Raw genomic sequence first — 20,099 nt, 5'->3', positions numbered from 1 at the left:
ATCATTCGATATCTTGAACCACAGACAGGCGACGTGTTCACAGCACGTTTTGCTGATTGTCATTTTAATGAGGAAATCTTCCCAATGTTAGGGGGAGAACAGAAACATAGCGAAAAAAAAATTACATGGTATGTATCATCATTGTTACATCTGGATCCAAGAACAAAACAATGTGAAAAAGATGTACAACAAATTGTACACTTGCAAAGAATAGCAAATCAAATACCAGATGCATTTGCAGACACAAAAGGGGTAATTAAATCATATATACATGCTGCAATGCCCCTGCTCGAATTGAAATTCCGAAGAAACAAATTGAAGATACTCATGATGTCATTAAACGCCTGAAGCGTGGAAGGCCAGTCGGTTCCAAGGATAAAAATACTCAAAAAAGAAAATTCATAGAGAAACAAGATGATCACAAAATAAAGAATGATGTTCCTGAAAAAACACATGATGATGAAAATGTTCATTCAGAACCACAAACTGACAAGAATCGTGAAGTCTCTATCAATTATATTAATACTGGAAAAATATGGAACCGAAAAGATATAGAATAAATTAATGATATATTTTCTTATAATGTGGCAATCGACATCATAAATGATAATGAAGATCATGAACCAAAATCTTTTGGTGAGTGTAAAAATCGGCAGGATTGGATAAAATAGAAAGATGCCATCCAGGTTGAATTGGATTCGCTAAATAAACGTAATGTTTTTGAACCTATAGTCCTTACACCTGAAGGTATAAAACCTGTTGGATACAAACGGTTTTTATTCGAAAGCGAAATGAGAAAAATGAAATAGTAAGATATAAAGCTCGACTTGTTGCACAAAGTTTTTCTCAAAGGACTGGAATTGATTATGAAGAAACGTATTCTCCCGTGATTGATGCAATTACGTTTCGTTATTTGATTAGCTTGACGGTATCTGAAAATTTAGAAATGCGTCTTATGGATGTTGTTACAGCTTACTTATATGGATCACTTGATAGTAATATATATATGAAAATATCTGAAAGATTTAAGATGCCTGAAGTACAAAGTTCAAAACCGAGAGAATGTTATTCTGTGAAATTACAAAGATCATTATATGGGTTAAAGCAATCCGACCGAATGTGGTATAATCGGCTAAGTGATCACTTGATGAAAAGGGATATGTAAATAATTTAATATGCCCTTGTATTTTCATTAAGAAAACAATATCCGGATGCGTAATTATTACTTTATATGTTGATGATTTAAACATCATTGAACGAATAAGGAAATTAAAGAAGATGTTTCATACTTGAAGGAAGAATTTGAAATGAAGGATCTTGGAAAAACCAAGTATTGTCTGGGTTTACAAATTGAACAAAAAGAATGTGGAATATTTGTTCACCAGAAAAATTATACAGAAAAGATCCTTAAACGTTTTAATATGGATAGATCAAATCCTTTAAGTACTCCAATGGTTGTTAGATCATAAATCATATAAAAAGATCCATTCCGTCCATGTGAAGATGATGAAAATATTCTTGGTCTAAAAGTACCATATCTAAGTGCTATCGGTGCCCTTATGTATCTTACAAATTGTACAAGGCATGATATATCTTTTACCGTAAATTTATTGGCAGGATTTAGCACATGTCCAACAAAGAGATACTGGAACGGAATTAAACATATATTCCGTTATCTACGATGAACAACATACTTGGAACTTTTGTTTTCAAAAGATGCTAATCCAAGTATAATTGGTTATGCCAATGCTGGATACTTATCTGATCCACACAAGGCACGTTCCCAAACTGGATATATATTTACTCGTGGAGGCACATCAATTTCTTGGCGTTCACAGAAACAAACACTCGTAACAACTTCATCAAATCATGCCGATATTATTGCACTATATGAAGCAAGCCGTGAATGTGTGTGGTTAAAATTAATGACCCAACATATCCAAATCTCATGCGGATTATCATTCGACGAGAAGCCTATGATATTATATGAAGATAATACTGCATGTGTTGCTCAAATGAAAGAAGGATACATAAAAAACGACAGAACTAAACATATTCCTCCTAAATTCTTCGCATTCACCAAGGAGCTTGAGAAGAATAAATATATTGATGTTCATCACATTCAATCAAGTAAAAATTCATCAGATCTCTTCACAAATGTACTTCCTACGACAATATTCAGAAAGCACATATATAATATTGGGATGCGCAATCTACAAAATTTGTGAAGAATTGTTCGTGTCAACATGATGGGGAGTTTACGTGACTGCACTCTTTTCCCTTACTATGATTTTTATTCCAATGGATTTTTCCTAGTAAGGTTTTTAACGAGGCAGTATAAAAACACGTAATGAAGACAATCATTATGATCATCATCACAAGAGGGAGTGTTGAAAATTAATATTTGAATATTGAATATTTGAATGTTGAAAATAAGAAAATTGAATGTTGAAAATAAGATTTGTAAATATTTAAAATTAGTGTGTGATGATGAATGTAATGATGTAATTATTTTTGGATTATTTCCAAAGATTTTCTATAAATAGATTTCTCATTTGTGAAGAAAATCACAATTGAGTTGAGAGAAAATATTATAAAGTGTGTAGTGTGATAATTTTGAGAGTTTGAGATTTTTACTTTTTACCGTAAATTTTTACTTTTTCATGACAATTATAATAATTTAATAACGAATTTTTATACTCAAAATGGAAACCGAAATGTATTAACCAAAACCTTTTTAAAACTAATAAGTCAATTCGATTGTTTTAATTAAATCGATATTTAGCTCACTCCGCCCGAAAGAGAGAATAATAATGAGTGAGGAAATCAAATTTATCAATCANTATTGAAGAATGGGGTATATCTCCATTGGTTGAAAAAGAATTTTATTCTGAACCCCACAAAATGAGTTTTAAATTCAATTTTTGGGATTATGTTGAGAGTTTTAATAAAACTCTATTTTATGAAAATGAAAAAAGAAAACATACATGGTTTTTAAAAATATGTGAAAATGTTTTCCATTATCCTATTCCAAATTGGTTTTTATTTTGGTGGAAAATATTTGGTCCATCAGCAAAAATTCTGCCAGAGGTTTTCATAAAACCAATGAATACTTGGTTAAATGTTTCCCCAAGTATTACCAAATCTTTTTCAGAACATTGGATTGATGGCAAGACTATATGTCTATTTTTCATGGAATTTGGAATCCCATGGATCTGGAGATGGCAACCAGAATTCGGTTACACTGATGATGGCATTCCTTGTATTTGGAGAGTCAGTTCTACAAAATTCTGGGAAAAATTATTAAGAGATGATCCAGACACTGGAAAGCTTTATGGCTATGAAACTCTTCAAAAGATGGAGGAGAAGATTTCTCTATATCAAAAAGAATTCAATAATAAACAAGAAAAAGAAAAAGAATCTATGAGTCCATTTAAGATTCTGACTCAGAAATATTCTGAGATTTATTCTAAAGAAAAAATGATCGAAGTCTATATTGAAGAAATGAAAAAAGATCTTTATAAGAATATCGGATGCTCTGATTCTAAATCAGACAAATCAATGGCTTCAGATTCAAGTGAGAACCAATTCATTCATCTCATGCAAATGCAGGATGCACAGGATCCAGAGGAAGATATTCCTCAATTTTCTCAAATTAATGATATTTTTGAAAATCTCAAAAATTCATTAAAGGATAATATTAAAGATGATTAGGATATTCATCTTTTATTCTCTGGATAAATTTCGTCCAAAAGATGATGGAATCGCACATCAACAAGTGGGTGGCATATCACAAAAAAGAAGACTAGTGGAATCTCACTATCGACTTTTTGACTTTTTATATTGTTACTGTTTGCTTTAATAAAGCATTTTACTGTTTTTAATTTTAGTTGGAATCCGGTTATTTATTATTATTATTATTATTAAAGTACACAAAAATCTCACACAGTGAAGGTGAAATATATATAAATAGAGAGAGAGAGAGAGAGAGAGAGCGCCTTACGTTATTATTCCACTGGAAAACCACCAAACCCCTCTCTCCTCCGCTCTCGAACAGACGGCCACCAGTTCTCCTCACGCACATACACACTTTCACTGAGTGTTTCCTCTATATTTATATATATAGCTCGCTAAACATTTTAGATTATACTTGTATATATACATTTAATTCGCGTTTAGGAGTGAGAATTATGGAGAGGTACGCTGGAGCCCATTTTGTCGAGGCGGGTCAGGTGGATCCTGTGGCGGAATGGGCGTCGTTCGGAGGTGAAACGGGCCTTGAAGGTTCGGGAATTTAGCTTGAATTTCTGTAATACACAAGGAAAGTTTATTGATTTGATGTTTGGTTTTTTGAATGCAGAGCCTATGCGGCAGCTGGGCCTCGTTGGTGAGTCCGAGTCGTACCCTGAAAGGCCCGATGAAGCCTATTGCATCTATTATCCGAGGACTGGTTTCTGTGGGTACGGTCCTCGCTGTCGGTTCAATCATCCTTACGATCGTGGCGCGGTGCGGTTCCCCCTTTCTTTTGCTTTGAGTGTCTGTCGTGGAAGCTCGTTTTCTACCTTTTTTATGCTTTATAGCGTCATCATTGTGTTGAGGAGCGTAATTCGTGAATCTTTAGGGTAGGTTTGATGTATTGTGGTAAAAAAATGTATTCTTTGTTACTTTCTTGGAGTTTGTGTGACCGAAGTTGAATAAACTAGGAAGATCTGATTATCGGGTCTCGATTCATACGACATGCATTGGATAAATGTGGCCGTTCTACTGATTGCAGGCAACCGGATCCTTAAGGTCTGCTGGAGGCGAGTACCCGGAGCGCGCTGGGCAACCTGTCTGTCAGGTGTAGATTTTCATGTGATATTGCAAGCTTTAAAAGAAAGAATCAAACCAGTTCTGGATAAGTGCCCACAATTGTTTGGCCATTATCATGGTTCGACATGTATTTAACTAAGGGAATGATAATTAAATTCAAACGCACTATATTACCTGTTGAACTTGATGTGTTAATTTATAATTTAATTTGTCCATCTATATTAAAGATCTCTGTTTCATTGCTTATTGTGTGATATGCTTTTGTCGAATTATGTTTTAAAGATGTTGTCTTATGTTACCTTCTAATTGCCAAGTCCATCCTTATGGAAAACACGGGAATGTTGGTTCCGCAATTATGTAAGGATTTAGTTCAGGCTGATACTAGATTCTGCAATAAAATTTCATATGGGCTCGTACTTTCCTTTTTGCTTGTTCAGTAGTATAAATGTCAGAGTCACTTTCTCATTTGCATCATTTATTTCAGGCAAGTTATACTGTTAATGTCATATGATCTCATCCTTTTGACCAGTGATTTAGTTCCTGAACGAGACAGTCACCAACTCCTGTGGGACAAAAGGACGCAAAGTTTTTCTTTTTCATATTATGTTTCGCCTGCATGCTCACAACTGATTGATTGGATTCCGTTCCTTTACTTTGACAAATGTTCTAGCTAGTATTCCTGGATTTTTTGTTATCTCATGGCATGCAATAGGACTGTTTTTCATAGATTTCTCTTTGTTCCAGATGACTGACATAATTGGTTAATATTGGAACCTCAGTTTAAGTGAACACCTCTCGTCCTTTCATCTTTCCTAAATAATCATCGTCATGTATGTTAAGTTTTAGTCTCTATTTTATTAGTTTTATTCGTATGATCATTTTATGTATAACAAATTGTCTGCACTGAATATTTAGCACTACATGCAAACCGGAATATGTAAATTTGGTGCTTCCTGCAAGTATGACCACCCAAAGCACAGAATTGAATCCTCGGCCGCAGTGCCCTTGAATTTTTATGGATACCCTTTGCGAGAGGTCTGGTACTTAAAACCTCTTATTCTTGTTGATAATTACTTTTTCACACACTCTAGTATTGGATATTGTCGTTGCATTCATTTATTCATCATCTTTATTTTAGGGTGAAAAGGAATGTGCATATTATATTAAAACAGGGCAATGCAAGTTCGGCATCACCTGTAAATTTCATCATCCGCAACCTGCTGGGTTACAAGTGCCTGTTCAGTTACCTGGTCCTGGTCCTTTGGCTGCTCCACTAGGTTTGCCTGGAACCACGGTGTTCCCAACTGCACGGTTTCCAATTCAGTTTTCCCAACAATATGAGATAGTTCCGGGAAACTGGTCAGCGGCGAGACCAGCCATGCTTCCAGGTTCATACGCCCCTGGAAATTACGGTCCATTGATCTTTCCCCCTGGAGTTGTTCCTGTTCCTGGTTGGACTCCATATCCGGTAGGTATACATGAAGCAGCTCGTTTATGTGAATTTCATTATCTTGTCTTTTGTGCTAACTTGTGAATTACCTGGTACAGACTGCTGGTAGTCCTGTGCCCACTTCAAGTACTCAACCAACCATTGGTCCGAGCCCAATGATCGGGATAATGCCACTATCTACTTCTGCTAGTGCATTCTCAGGATCATATGTCCCGATCTCTTCTGCCACTGGCCACTCAAGTAGCAGTCAAAAGGAAAATGCCTTACCAGATAGACCTAGCCAACCAGAATGTCAGTATTATATGAGGACTGGAGATTGTAAATATGGAACTACGTGTAAATATCATCATCCACCAGATTGGAGTGCACTGAGATCAGGTTCTCTGCTGAGTCCAACGGGTCTGCTGTCACGCCCTGTAAGGATGATATTCTCAATTTTCAGATTTCTGAGCACCAATTATCAAATATATTCACATTTAGAACGTATAGTGATCACACATTTATATATTTTGTTTTTGTTTTTCAGGGTGCACCAGTATGCTCACACTACGCACAAAATGGAGTATGCAAATACGGGTCCTCGTGCAAATTCGATCACCCAATGAGAAGTTTGAGTTACAGCACGTCTGCATCTTCTCTTACTGATATGCCTGTCGCTCCTTACCCTGTGGGATATACGAATGCATCCTTGGCTCCATCATCATCTTCATCAGATTTAAGGCCAGATCTTATTTCCGGAATCACCATAGATGCCTTTTCAATGCCAATGAATAGTACAAGTGCTTCCTCTGGCTCAGCATTCTCGAAAACCGAGCCTGTTCCAGAATCGAATGTTCACCAATCTGGACAGGGTTCCACCTTTTCAAGTTGCCACAGTAGCCCATGTCAAGAAGGAGGCTAGCCTCATAATTCAAGTTGAATATGGCAAGCATCATCAGGTCTTTTCTGCAAACTCTCTATGCACCTGCCAACCATCAATCATCAGTCATTCAGATATAATATTTTTCATTCAAATAAGCCATACATAGCCCTCAAAAATATTTCGACGAATAACAAGAGGTAGTTTTTGAATAACAAGAAAAAAATTCAACCTCCAATGCAGGTAAGTCGCTTCAGCGCTCAAATTTTGGAGCTTCTTGTTTCTATTTATAAAATCTTTTTCAGAACGAAAAAGATACGATGTCTCTCGCCATTCTTCTCCGGGATTGATCTATTTTACTCTAGTCCATTCTCTTTTGATTCCCTTATTGGGATCGATATTCATACTTGAACGCAGAATCAAATATTAAACCCCATTCTATGGGGCTTTGTTGTGGAAACAAAAATCAGACTGGTCAGTTCACTTCTGCCTCTCAATGTAAAGATATGCAGAGGGTTTGCTTATCATGAATTTATCAGTTTCACTTTATGTTAGAAATATCTGACTTGTCATGGTAGGATTTTATGTCATATATTCAAATATCCCTCCAAAAATCATAATTCTGTTTGCTAGTATGAGTGTGTATTGCGTTCGTTTTGGTGCAATGATTTTTCCCCCCTACCGTCGAGTTTACTATTTGGCGAAGTGATGTTTCTTAAGAAACAAATGCGTACATCTCTTTGGGATTTAGAATGTGGATACTTTGAAAAGGGAGATAAGTCCATCTTTGGAAGAATTAATAATCCACAATACCTACTGGTTCAGTCAAGAACAAGTTTAATGTCCAAAAAATATATACTTAAGTAAAAACTGATTATTTGGTAAATTTGGCTGATATATTCGATCATAAATATTACTAAAATAACATGTATGTTGGCTTAAATGTTAATGGATAAGATATTGAGTGAGTTTCGTGTGAGGGTTTCATCCATAATGGTTATGATCTGGCTTGGTTCTGAAAGAGTTTGAGCTCCATGTTGCTCAAATATTATGTTTGGAGCCCAGTTGAACAGAAAAGACGGCTAAAACACAATATTAATAACGAGAAAATATGAATGCCTCGTACAACGGAAAAAGTTGATCCTTTGTTCAAGCCTCAAATACAATACCATCTATTAATATATTTGTTGGGGTTATATTTTAATAGGTCCAAAGTTGGACATACCCAAAACTTAATTAAGCTCCATAAGTGAAATAGAAAAGCATATCAGATAAGGAAACCCTTTAATTCAAAATTGTTTTGAACAGGTCAAATGACATGCAAAGGTGATCATTAGAAAAAAAAACATGAGCAGATCGTGAGTCATGGGGAGAGTGAAAAAAATCACACCGTACAGAGAAGAAAAGGGGAGCATCGGGCAAAAACGATTCTGCAGAATTCTCGTAGCTTTAGTCAATCATTTTCACGTTTTCATTATGTCAATATTTTGTGAATACCTATAATTGTTTGAAAAGATAAATCATTTGAGGAGTTTATTTCTCCTGCCTATTATCGAATATTTGGGTAAAATCCTTCAATTTCATGAAAACACGCCATTTAATCATTTAATCATGCAAGCATACCTTTAATCATTTAATAAATATCATGCAAGCATTTAAAATTAATTACATAAAACAATTAAGCAATTCAAGTAATTTGCCTACATGTGGTATACGTATGTTTGATTTTTCGGAAGTAACACAATCTTTCAAAATGGATGGCTAATAGTAGCCAAACATTCTGATCAACCATCTCATATTCACTCCAGATTGGTGTGCTCCGCAAACTCCCTCGAGAACTTGATTCATGATTTCCAATGCTTTTGGAAAACCTATGTCCTAGGGTTACTTGAACTCCTAGCAGCCGAAAATTCACACCACAAACACACACACATTTCGAGAATTTTGAGAGTAAAAAAATTCAAGGTTGTTCGTCTTCCGTTTGTCTACCTTCGCAAGCCACGTCAACGATCATATATTCGAGCGTTTTAAATGCAAAGACACGCTTCAAACTTCTTTGACGTGACATTCAAATCATATTATGCTGGTTTTAATTATTTTTGCATGAAAAATATTGAAACATGAACCGTTTAACGATAGAACAAATATTTTCAAAGTTTTGATTATTTTACGCTTGTTTGAAAAATGTTATGAATTTCAAGGACACGGTGCCAATAGGATGTATTTAAGGGCTAGGAAAAGAGTCGTTAAGGGACAACACGAGGGCTGGAGTCGAGCTTGGCTAGGAAGAAATGAACCTAAGGTTTCATGAAGGTTGAGGCTCGGCCATGGGAGTTTCGGCGAGGGCTGCGCGTAGGGTTAAGGCTGTTAGAGGCTGGCTCAATAGGGCCTGGTGCAGTCGAGGAAGGGTCCTTAGGCTGGCTGGAGGTGGCTTGGTAAGGAAGAAAGAGTCCACAAACCTAGGACTCCTCCCCATACACGCGCACGGCTTGATTGGCAGCAAAGGGGCTCGCGGCTAGTCTAGGGGTCTAGGCTGATCCAGTAGGGTCTAGGGAGGATGGCTTGGGGTTAGGACACAGTCTGGTGCAGCATGGTCCATGGTGGCTCGATGAAGGAGGGCTAGGAGTCATGCACATGGACGGTTCGCGTGGGTTGGAGGTTGGTGTGCTGGTCCAAGAGGGTTCAGCTAGGGTCCAGAAGGGTCATGGTTAGGTTTGGTTCTAGGTAGCTCGAGGGTGGCGCGGTGTTTGGGAGCCGTGGCTTGACTTAGAACTTAGGGTTCGAATTGGCTAGGTCAAAGGAGATGGTTTGAACCATGGGTCCACGGGAGTCGATTCTTGGTTCACGAGGGTAGTTTAGGTATGAAAAGTCTCTGTTTAAAGTTTGGGAAAAAAATATTGAGTTTTGAATTAATTCGAGATTTAAACGCTTCACGGTTTAGTAATTATGAAATTAAATCAAAAAGCCCAATTTTACGTCAAATAAAAATAGTAAAAGTCAAATTTAAACTTAAATAATTATTTCGGATAGTCTCGAGTCAATAAAAGTGAGAAAAAATCAAAATCGAGGATTTTTTAGTCCATGGACAAAACAGTCAATCTACACATATGTATTACAAAATGATTTGTCAGTGTCCCGCAGAATCATAACGCATGCTAAATGATATTTTAAAACGTTTACGATGAAATAAGGGAAAATAATGGATTTTATGATTTATGATAAAACTGTATAATTTTTATTGTTAAAATGCTATTTTACGAATTTGGAAAGGACACTATATTTTATGATTAAAAAGAAAATAAAAATATTTTGAAGGATGTGAATTGACTGTGACAAAAAGGATATGATATATAATTATTAGGAATATCGTGAGGGAGAAGGCCCCATAAGGAGCCCGTTTACGGGAGAAGGCCCCAGAGGGAGCCCAAAGATCGTATTTCCATTTACGTCTGTGCCTAATGCCCGTCCTCATGCGCAATGGTGAGCTAAGACTGATCGGTCGACCAAATGATACAGCTAGTCACTTTCAAAGATCAAACTTCACCCAAAACTATAAATGATGGAAAGCTTTATGATTTGAAGATTTATGATTTTGAATAAAAGTATGATTTTTAATGTATGTGCTTGTGTATATTTTATTTGATACTCATGTTTAGAACGTGCTGAGTCATTAGACTCACTAGGTTTGAATGTTGCAGGTGAGGATGAGATCGAGGGAGGCTCTGACGCTTGATTAGATCGAGTCCGGCAGTGCATTCCCGAGGGACATTATTTTCTGCATTAGCTTGATAGTTAAAATTTTAAAGATTTTGTTAATGATTTAATTAGAGATTTTTATGCTTTATTTTGAAGTCAGTTTTGATCATGTTAATGGTTGACGTATGATTTTTGTTAATTAATAATTTAGGGATTTGATGCACTTGAAATTCAAAATGTTAAATTAATTTTTGGATTTTGGGAATGTTGAGTACTTTAAATTGCAAGTTTCGAATTTTATAAAAAAAATAGTAGGATTTTAAAGTTAAAAGTAGTGGACATTTCGAGAGGTTATTATAAAGGAAGCTCATGATACCCCGTACTCCATTCATCCTAGAAGTGCGAAGATGTACAAGGATCTACAGTTGTATTGGTGGCCGGACATGAAACGAGACATCTTGCGTTTTGTGTCTGAGTGTTTGACGTGCTAGCAAGTTAAGGGTAAGCATTAGCGGCCAGCTGTGAAGCTTAAGCCACTTCCTATTCCCTAGTGGAAATAAGAAAATATTACTATTGATTTTGTTGTGGGACTGCCGAGAACTATCAAGGGATACAATGTCATATGGGTGATAGTTGACCATCTTGCAAAATCAGCGCATTTTCAACCTATAAATACGACATTTACCATGACATAGAGCAGAAATGTATATTTGAGAGATAGTCCGACTGCATGGGATTCCAATGTCTATTGTTTCTGACCGAGATCCGAGGTTTACCTCATCTTTCTGGAAGAGTCTACATGCAACGATGTGGACAAAGTTGTTATTCAGTACAACATTCCATCCTCAAACTGATGGTCAGTCTGAAAGAGTGATTCAAATATTGGAGGATCTACTTCGAGCTTGTGTGATTGATTTCCAAGAAAGTTGAGAACCGAAGTTACCTCTAGTGGAGTTCACCTATAAAAATAGTTACCAATCGTATATAGGAATGGCTTCTTACGAGATATTATATGGAAGGAAGTGTAGATCACCTATACATTGGGAAGATGTTGGTGAAAGAAGGGAATTTGGTCCGAACTTGATCAAACAAACAGCGGAGCTAGTAGTCAAAATCTGAGATAGGATGAAGACTGCATAAAGCCGACAAAAGAGCTACGCTGATAAGTGACGAAGAGAACTAGAATTTGCAGTAGGAGACCATGTATTTGTGAAAATAGCACCTATGAAGGGTGTTATGAGATTTGACAAGAAAGACAAACACAGTCCAAGGTTCATATGAACATTTGATATTTTGAAGAAGATTGGAACATTAGCTTATTGAGTGGCGCTGTCACCGTCGTTAACTGGATTACATAATGTGTTTCATATTTCGATGCTGCGTAAGTACATGTCAAACCCTTCACATGTACTAAATTATGAGCCTCTGCAGTTGACTCCAAATATGTCATACGAGAAAAGACCTACACAGATTCTGGGTAGGTGAGAAAGAAGACCCCGAAATAAAGTTATTCAAATAGTCAAAGTCAAGTGGCTAAATCACTCGAGACTACTTGAGAAAAAAAGAAGGACATGAGGAGTCGCTACCCGGAGTTATTCGGTAAGTTTTAATTTCGAGGACGGAATTTCATTTAAGATACGATGACGTAGTCCAACTGGATGCAAATCTAGGAAAAATAAAAAATGACTAATAAAATGATTTTAATAGCATGAATTAATTATGATGTGCATGTTTACATGTTTAAAAATAGGGTTTTCTGTTAAAATATATAAAACTATGTTTTAAAGGTTGTTCGAGACGAGCTCGAGGAACAGAGACCGGAGACCTTGTGAGGAAAAATATTTTTTATTAAATAATTATTTTTAATTGTTTAATGTGTGGTGTATTTTAAATGGAATTTTCGAAAATGAGGTGTTTTTATACGCCGAGTCGTATTTTAAACCGTAATCGATATTCGATGAAAGTAGGGACTTTTTGAGAATTCGAAAAATATTTCAACAAAATTTCCTAAACAAAATATTTTAAATATTACCTAATGGACCTAGTATACCATGATTAATGGTTTTTAACCTTGCACATTGTGTTTTAATTAAAATAAAAGCCCTAGCTAAAACCCTACCCTCAAACCCCATAACCCACGCCCCTCTCCCTAAATCATAATAGGACTCTCTCATCAGCCAAGTTTCACACAACACACGTAAATATTGAGAGGGAAGCAACGGTTTTTGAAGGAAACAAGTTAGCTTAGGACCTATATAGAAGAAATTGAGACAATGTGTCAATGCTTTCGAGAGACATTTGTTGAAGCTATATTTTAAAAGCCCAAGCTGGTCATGCTCAAGCCCTGGTAGAAAAAGGTGAAAAAATCGGATAGGAAGTCCATCAGTAATTTGAATTGATTTGAAAAAATCAAAACCAAATTATAAATTTTCGTAGGTATTTATCTAAAATAATCACTTCAAGATCTCTGATAATCAGATATGTTTCGTGTTTTTTAAACTAAATTTTATTTTATTTTTTTAATGAAAATGAAATTAAAAATGATTTGAATTTTGGGACGGACCGAAAGAATGACTGTAGTTGAATTGAAATATTCCAACAAAGTACGGTACGTCAACACCAAATAATACTAAATAAGATATCTGTCTCACAAAGTACGATCCGTGAGCACACAAGTTTTTGCCAAATAATTATATGGATTTATTTATCAGTAACATAGTATGCATAGAAAGGATGGAAATACGATCAAGATTCAAACTTTACAAGCGGAAACGGGTTTTTAGTTTTTTTACATTACATTTTTAATCAATCAATAGATTACATAACATATAAATTTTGTTTTATAAATTGATATTACAAAGATTTTGAATTTAATTTTTATCAAGAAAATTAGAAGAAGTAAATTTAAAAAAGTTCTAAATACTCGTAGTTGTACGGGTGTCAGTGGGTCACTATGTACATTAATTTCAATTCAAACTGCACATACTCGTAGTTGGAGGATATGTCAAAACCTGCTCTGCTGGCATTAATTTTGCTTCAAATTTTATATTATTTTCCCCCTTTGTCCTCTTTTATTTTGGATTTTTTAGCTCAATGTTCAATTAACTTTTTGGCAATAAATTCGACCTAATAATTGATTCCAGTGAAAACAAAACATACAAGGAATAAATTTAGTTATTCCCCCCCCCCCCCCCATTAAAATCACCACACAACTGAAAATTCAATTCTCAATAAAAACTCAGAATCCCATTTCTTTATTATTTCATTAATGTTTTCAAACAAATAAACATTATTATCAACACTAAATCTAAGGTTGAGATTCAGAAAAAAGAAAACCAAAGTAAACGCAATTTCTATGTATACCATCAAGACTAGTTAACAAGTCAAGAACTTAAAGACTAGAATGAGGCCTCAGTTTTGGTATCAGTATTATTGATCTTCACATGACACTGCAGCTCGAGGTGTCTTCGTCGTTGAACATGGTGTAATGGTCGGTCCGGCCGCCGGGTGGAGGAGCATATGGGTACGGGTGTGGGGGATAAGGAGGAGGCGGCATGTAATTTACGGCTGGTGGAGGTGGGGCATACATCATTGGCTGGAACCTCTCGTTACCATTGGTCTGTTGCTGGTTCATCATCATAGCTGCTAGTTGCTGCTGATAGTAGGGGTTTCGAGCCAGGTGCTCGGGGAGGGGGCCACCTTGAAGGTATCCGGAGCCCGCAAAGCCTCCACTGGTGTTCATGGCCGAGGTAGGTAGGCCTTGAACTGCGGTAAGATTGCTGATTTGGCGTACCGGGAGGCTGCTCATTAGCCCCATATTACCACCAGGATTTATGCCCATCATATTTGGCGTTCCACCTCCTTTATTGGCCACATTTGCCATAAAGTTGTTTCCATCGGCCGCAACATCACCGCTGCCACCAGAGCCAGCACCTAGCTTGAACTGACCACCACCGCCTCCGACAACGCCGCCGCCACCACCATTATTTTTGCTTCCTTGAGGCTGGCCACCACCATTCTTCCCACCCTTTCCACCACCTCGGGATTGATTATTAGCATAGTTGTTTCCATTATTACCTTTATTGCCACCATTTCCACCGCCTCCTCCACCACTGCCAATATTCATCTGAACCGGAATGTTACTTCCACCACCACCAACACCCTTGGCGTTTCCACCTCCATTTCCTCCAATATTTCCTCCCATCATGTTACTCATAGGCATTTTCGGCATCTGTGGACCACCCTGGCCATTACCCATCATCGGCTTCATCTTATTCAATGGAGCATCCTCCAAATCATCATCATCCAACTCATCGTCGTCATCCTCTTCATCGTCACTCAAATCTTCATCCTCAGGCAAGTTAAACCTCACAGATTTCTGATTTTGGTCCTTGTTAAGTGGTGGCATCTTCAGATCCTTCATAAAGTGCGGCGGCATTTTCAGATCTTGAACCCCTTTCATCAGTTGAAGCTGAGGAAGTTGGCCGGCCGGAGGACCACCTTTTGGCTGGCTGTTGCCACCTTTCTGTTTCTGCCCTTTGTTGTTGGAACATTTTGCTTGCTCAATTTGCAATGCCTTCTGCTGATCATTAAGCTGGCTTTGAAGATTATTGCTCACATTCGATGCACCCCACAATTCTGCATGTTTCCCACTCTTGGTAAGCTTCTTGATCAGGATAGATGGATCGACATCTCCAGACACTGTAACCTTCCCCTGCTCTGAATCAATGTTTATGGTGTACACACCTAGGATACAAACACAATTCGCACACTCAAAATTTGTAAAACTCATGCCAAAGGCAAACAAAAATATGTCTTTCCCACAACCCTTTTCAGGTATTCGCAGGTGCAACTCCTGGATACAATGATTTTCAGAGATTTATACGTACGAACAAACATTTTGGCATGGATTAGATTACAAAACAAATACAAGAATATGAAAACGAATTGTGCGTAGATATAGGGGACGTACCATCAATCTTCTGCAGGATTTTCTTCACTTTTTGCTTACAACCATCACAGTGTATATTGACTTTAAGAACACAAGTCTGCAAGTTTTTTTTTTTAAAAAAAAGCAAAGCCAAAGAAACAACCACAGGGTAAAAGCTTACAACTTTATCATTCAGAAGCCATAATCAAAGCCAGAAGCAACCACTAAAACTACAAAATGAAAGTGAAAAAAAAAGATCTTGAGTTCGCCACAAGCAAGGTTCATAAAGCCAAAACACATTTTACACACATTTCGCACACTAATATTAAATGAAAATTTGTTAGAGAACAAGTACCTGGATCTTCAAGAACTCTTCTTTACTCATTTTATCCAGCCAAAAACAACAAACAGAAGCGAACAAAAACACAATGAGGTGAATTAAAAGGCGAATTGACAATAGATCTGAAAAGGACTCATAGAAGAAGTACTAAAAATGGTTCCTTTCTTCTTTCCTGGTAAGTAAAAATGGACAACAAACACTCGCTAATCAAAGAAAGTTCGTGTGGAAAAAACAAGTGTTCAGTCCTTCGTAGAAAAAAGATAGAACTTCAAGAATTGTGGTAGACATTAATTAGTTATTTATTTCAGAGAGAGAGAGAGAGAGAGAGAGAGAGTTTGTACGTGAAAAGGAAAAAGGCCAAAACTCTCTTTATCAGCAATCCACGACAAATAACATAAAATGCAAACTCGGAATTCTTGATTTTGAAGCTTTGTTTATGAATAATCTCTTCAGCAAATAACGATTAGACAAAGTGTTTTCCACACTTTAAACCAGAGATTATCACTCCCATCAACTATATATTATAATGCATTATATGTTTACTGTTTCTTGATTTCTGGGTGTTTGTGCTTGGATTGGCTTTATATAGAGTTGAAGCTGCTTGGCTTTTTGTCTCGGTCAATTGTTTTTAACTATGGTAAATTTCAAAAATCCGATGAAATTTGTGAATATTTATTACAAGCAGTTCTTGTCAGATTTACCACCTTCCATAAATTTTTAGGAACAATTATATTAAGGTAATTTATTGCAGCTTATATTACAAAAAAATATATAATTATATTCTGTATTTTGCAGATTGCCGCTATCTGTCAACATACAATTTTTTTTAAAAAAAAATTGTATAAAAAATTAAGATTATGTTACATACTTAATTAAATTTAATCCATAAATATAGAAAATTCAATTCTAATTTTATGTGAGGATCGCCCCCTTTTTTTTTAATGGTGATATACTTTATTATTTTATTAGATGTGAATGAGCATAAATATGAACTCGTTTATATATGTATATATAAAAAAGAACAGCTGGAATTACTATTATTTTATTTTTTATTTCCTAAGTTTTATGTAATGTTAAGTCCAATTAATGCAATTTGATTCATCAGGATTAATTCTTAAATAAACAAAATCTTGTTTTTTTTTTTTCCAAAATGGAATACATGAAAACTTATGAATCAGTGGGGATTTTGTGGAAGATTTGATGGAAAAAGTACAAAATCCTATGGAAAATTTTAATAAATTAATTTATCTTGTTAAAATCATTGGCTTAAGATAATGTATTAATTAAATTTAAACCAAAATGTCTCATTCTGGTCAAAGAGGAGATTTTGGTTGATTTAATATAGCAAGATTTTCTTTTTGGAAAAGGAAAAATGAATTAATAAAATGAGATTTTTTAAAAAAATTTTATGGAAAAAACTCTCATGAGACCGTCTTGTCAATTTTAAAATACAGATATTTTATCCGAATAAACTCATGAAAAAAAATAATTTTTATATCAAAAATCTTACTTTTCTTTAAAAATATGGATTGAATCATCTCACAAGAAACTTACTCCAAATTATGACGTGAGAACCCGCATCAAGGATTTTACATCATTGCTTAAATCTAGACTTGACAAATTAAATGTTTATTTAAATAATATAAAACTATATAATTCATTATTTATTTAGGATTTTAGATTGGTGTTTAATTAATTATATGTAACCGTGGTAGAAACGAGATGCGCAAGACGGTCTACTATATATTGATGTGTTTGTTAAAAATTAAGGAAAACAGATATGAAACCGTAATTACTCAATTAAATAAAAACTTTTAAACATAGCACGCACATTAAATAATAAGTAAAATTAAATTAAAGATTTTCCCACATAAAATAAAATTTAGGAAAAAAATTTGTGAAATGATACCTCGATCTTTCTTTAGAACAATTACATTGTCTATTTTTGGGTATATTTTTCACATCGTTTACAACACATTCGGAGAAGACAATGGTTCTTGGAACGTCGATTAGAATTAGCATAACGACCAAGGTCGTATGAACCTTTTCCGAGATCGACGAAAGTTTGCATTTTTTTTATCGGATGAGAGAGTTTACTCGACAAGGTATATATAACGAAAATTATACCGCTTTATATAGAAAACGAGTATACTATGAATCGCTATAATCGTAACGTCGTATCTCATGAATTAAAAACAAATTTCGGAAAATAAGAAAGGAAAAAAGAGAAATCAGCTATATATAAGCTAGATTGTGATTTGTTCCTCGTGGAGACACTATCTATACGGTCCAGATAATTGACATTTTTTTTTACACATGTCAAGATCTTGCTAACGCTTGGTTTTGTGTGCCCGAACATGATCTTAACATGTGTCGAAAATTGACACATATGAAGATCTGGACTGTTTACACCGCGTCGAGCAAGCCCTAGATTGCATGATATTTTAGACTCATAGACCATAATTTAGTCAAAACTCACTCGCATATGTTATACTTTAATTTAATAACTTTATAGATATGGACACGATAAAATATGCACATTATATAATTTTTAAATAAAGAATTTGATTTGTAATAGTGTCCGAGGAATTACATACTTGTGATGAATATGAACATATAATTATAGAGTATTAGTATATGAAATATATAATTCAAATAATTTAATTTTCACTCCTCGACCTAAATTTGTGGTGAAGAAATTAAGGTGGTTTGCAGTACGTACTGATGCATTTCTGCTGGGTGCTGTTGGGGAAACAAGTCTTGATTATAATAATAATAATAATTGCGCAAATCCAGCTCGGTGGTGTATGGGATATATGGTTATATAATGTCTGTACGTACGATAACATCCCTTCTCTTTTGTTCACATCCAAATTAAATTTACTTAAATTTAACAAACTTATAATGATACAATTACAAAAGTTTCGTTCATAGATTAGTGACATATATATTTACCTTGGTCTTTAGTTAACGACGACGGATTTAATATTTATGTGGTTAAATAGCAACAACATACCAGCTAGCTCCGTTCCATCGCCAAGAACGTACACCACCCCATGTTCGTTATGAAAGTGCAATACTACAANACACTGCATGCACTTTGCTTAAATTCAGCAGACGATCGAGTATAACTCTAGCTAACCCGGATTGTTTTCGAAAAAGTTTACGTCAATCCAAGTCCAGCTTAACTAAAACGATCGAGTCACCTCACAAGGAACAATCCGTTCTTTTTTATATTACAATCGGAGGAAGGAGGGTTTCGTTCTCATCGTGACTTCCCCACTATAGAGGGATCGGAAGACGATTATGTACGTGGTGTGGTGGCCAATCCACAAGATCATTGAACTAATTAGGTTGGTGTTTTCTCATCCTTTTGTTTTCCTTTAATTTAATGTACTACTCTTCACAACTCACCATATAATAATTAATCATTCAACGCAAGATTTGGAATTTATGTACGAATCATATTTAAATGTTTTATTGTATTGTTTGAGTCTAAGTTTGTATAATTTTGTGTGTACGTAGTGAGTTCATAATTTATTCATTTTGTCGTTAATTGTTACATATGATCAGGTTCACCAAGTCTTGCGAATGTGCAAGAAATGGTTGAAAAAAACGAAAATTTAGTTGAAGATAAGACATAAAACATCGCACTATGGGACCTTATTGGGATAGAGGACATCGCGTTGGAGCGGGATTTCTCGACTGCCGTAGCACGAGAGGTTGAAGAGTTGAAGATCTAAACAGAACAACTAGCGCTGGGGCAGGATTTCTTGATCGCCACAGCACGCCTAAGGACAAAATGACTCGCGTTAGGGCGGGATTTCTCGACCGCAAATCCCGCCCCAACGAGAGTAAAGAAGAAAATTTTCCACACTCGAATTCTTTCTAATTTGAAAGTTTTTTTTCGAAGTTTTTTAGGATTAAATACCCTATTGGACGAGAGAGAGATATATCTCAGTTTTTATCAGCAGCCGCCAAGCAGAAAGAGGGAAAAAAGACGTCCGGAGTC

At 35.7% G+C, this 20,099-nt stretch overlaps 3 protein-coding genes and 1 long non-coding RNA gene across 5 annotated transcripts in view; 2 read left to right on the top strand and 2 right to left on the bottom strand.

Annotated features, from left to right (window-relative positions):
• Nucleotides 1–20,099, top strand: part of LOC140962059 (uncharacterized) — a 101,546-nt gene that overhangs the window by 58,921 nt on the left and 22,526 nt on the right. The window lies entirely within an intron of this gene.
• On the top strand, nt 3,973–7,774 carry LOC140961767 (zinc finger CCCH domain-containing protein 32-like). 2 transcript variants are annotated; one of them, XM_073420456.1, is made up of 8 exons: nt 3,973–4,284; nt 4,361–4,506; nt 4,775–4,840; nt 5,728–5,847; nt 5,951–6,280; nt 6,361–6,678; nt 6,789–7,200; nt 7,365–7,774. In XM_073420456.1, exons 1-7 carry the CDS (start codon nt 4,191–4,193, stop codon nt 7,161–7,163), a joined length of 1,449 nt encoding a protein of 482 aa, XP_073276557.1. In that variant the 5' UTR covers nt 3,973–4,190; the 3' UTR covers nt 7,164–7,200; nt 7,365–7,774. The 2 variants fall into 2 exon arrangements, with proteins under 2 accessions (XP_073276557.1, XP_073276556.1); XM_073420455.1 differs by having other exon boundaries at nt 6,789–7,774.
• LOC140961768 (uncharacterized) lies at nt 5,296–5,721 on the bottom strand. Its single transcript, XR_012172392.1, has 2 exons — nt 5,605–5,721; nt 5,296–5,482 (listed from the first exon to the last, which is right to left on the bottom strand). It is a non-coding gene; the product is annotated as an uncharacterized lncRNA (long non-coding RNA).
• On the bottom strand, nt 14,059–16,617 carry LOC140960768 (uncharacterized). Its single transcript, XM_073419039.1, has 3 exons — nt 16,103–16,617; nt 15,790–15,865; nt 14,059–15,563 (listed from the first exon to the last, which is right to left on the bottom strand). The coding sequence occupies exons 1-3, from the start codon at nt 16,130–16,132 to the stop codon at nt 14,257–14,259; spliced, it is 1,413 nt and encodes a 470-aa protein (XP_073275140.1). The 5' UTR covers nt 16,133–16,617; the 3' UTR covers nt 14,059–14,256.

This window comes from Primulina huaijiensis, chromosome 16, assembly GCF_012295235.1.
Source record: "Primulina huaijiensis isolate GDHJ02 chromosome 16, ASM1229523v2, whole genome shotgun sequence".
In the NCBI taxonomy this organism is placed as follows: domain Eukaryota; kingdom Viridiplantae; phylum Streptophyta; class Magnoliopsida; order Lamiales; family Gesneriaceae; genus Primulina; species Primulina huaijiensis.
This window is presented reverse-complemented; position numbering and strand designations above follow the sequence as displayed.

What these genes read in the sequence shown, in the direction of transcription:
- LOC140961767 (XM_073420456.1), top strand. Translation starts at nt 4,191, where the DNA reads ATGGAGAGGTACGCTGGAGCCCATTTTGTCGAGGCGGGTCAGGTGGAT. An exon ending in AGGTGAAACGGGCCTTGAAG is followed by an intron (nt 4,285 to 4,360) that starts GTTCGGGAATTT and finishes TTTTGAATGCAG; the next exon opens with AGCCTATGCGGCAGCTGGGC. An exon ending in ATGGATACCCTTTGCGAGAG is followed by an intron (nt 5,848 to 5,950) that starts GTCTGGTACTTA and finishes TCTTTATTTTAG; the next exon opens with GGTGAAAAGGAATGTGCATA.
- LOC140960768 (XM_073419039.1), bottom strand. Translation starts at nt 16,132, where the DNA reads ATGAGTAAAGAAGAGTTCTTGAAGATCCAG. An exon ending in AAGAGTTCTTGAAGATCCAG is followed by an intron (nt 15,866 to 16,102) that starts GTACTTGTTCTC and finishes AAAAACTTGCAG; the next exon opens with ACTTGTGTTCTTAAAGTCAA. An exon ending in AATCCTGCAGAAGATTGATG is followed by an intron (nt 15,564 to 15,789) that starts GTACGTCCCCTA and finishes TTTGTATCCTAG; the next exon opens with GTGTGTACACCATAAACATT.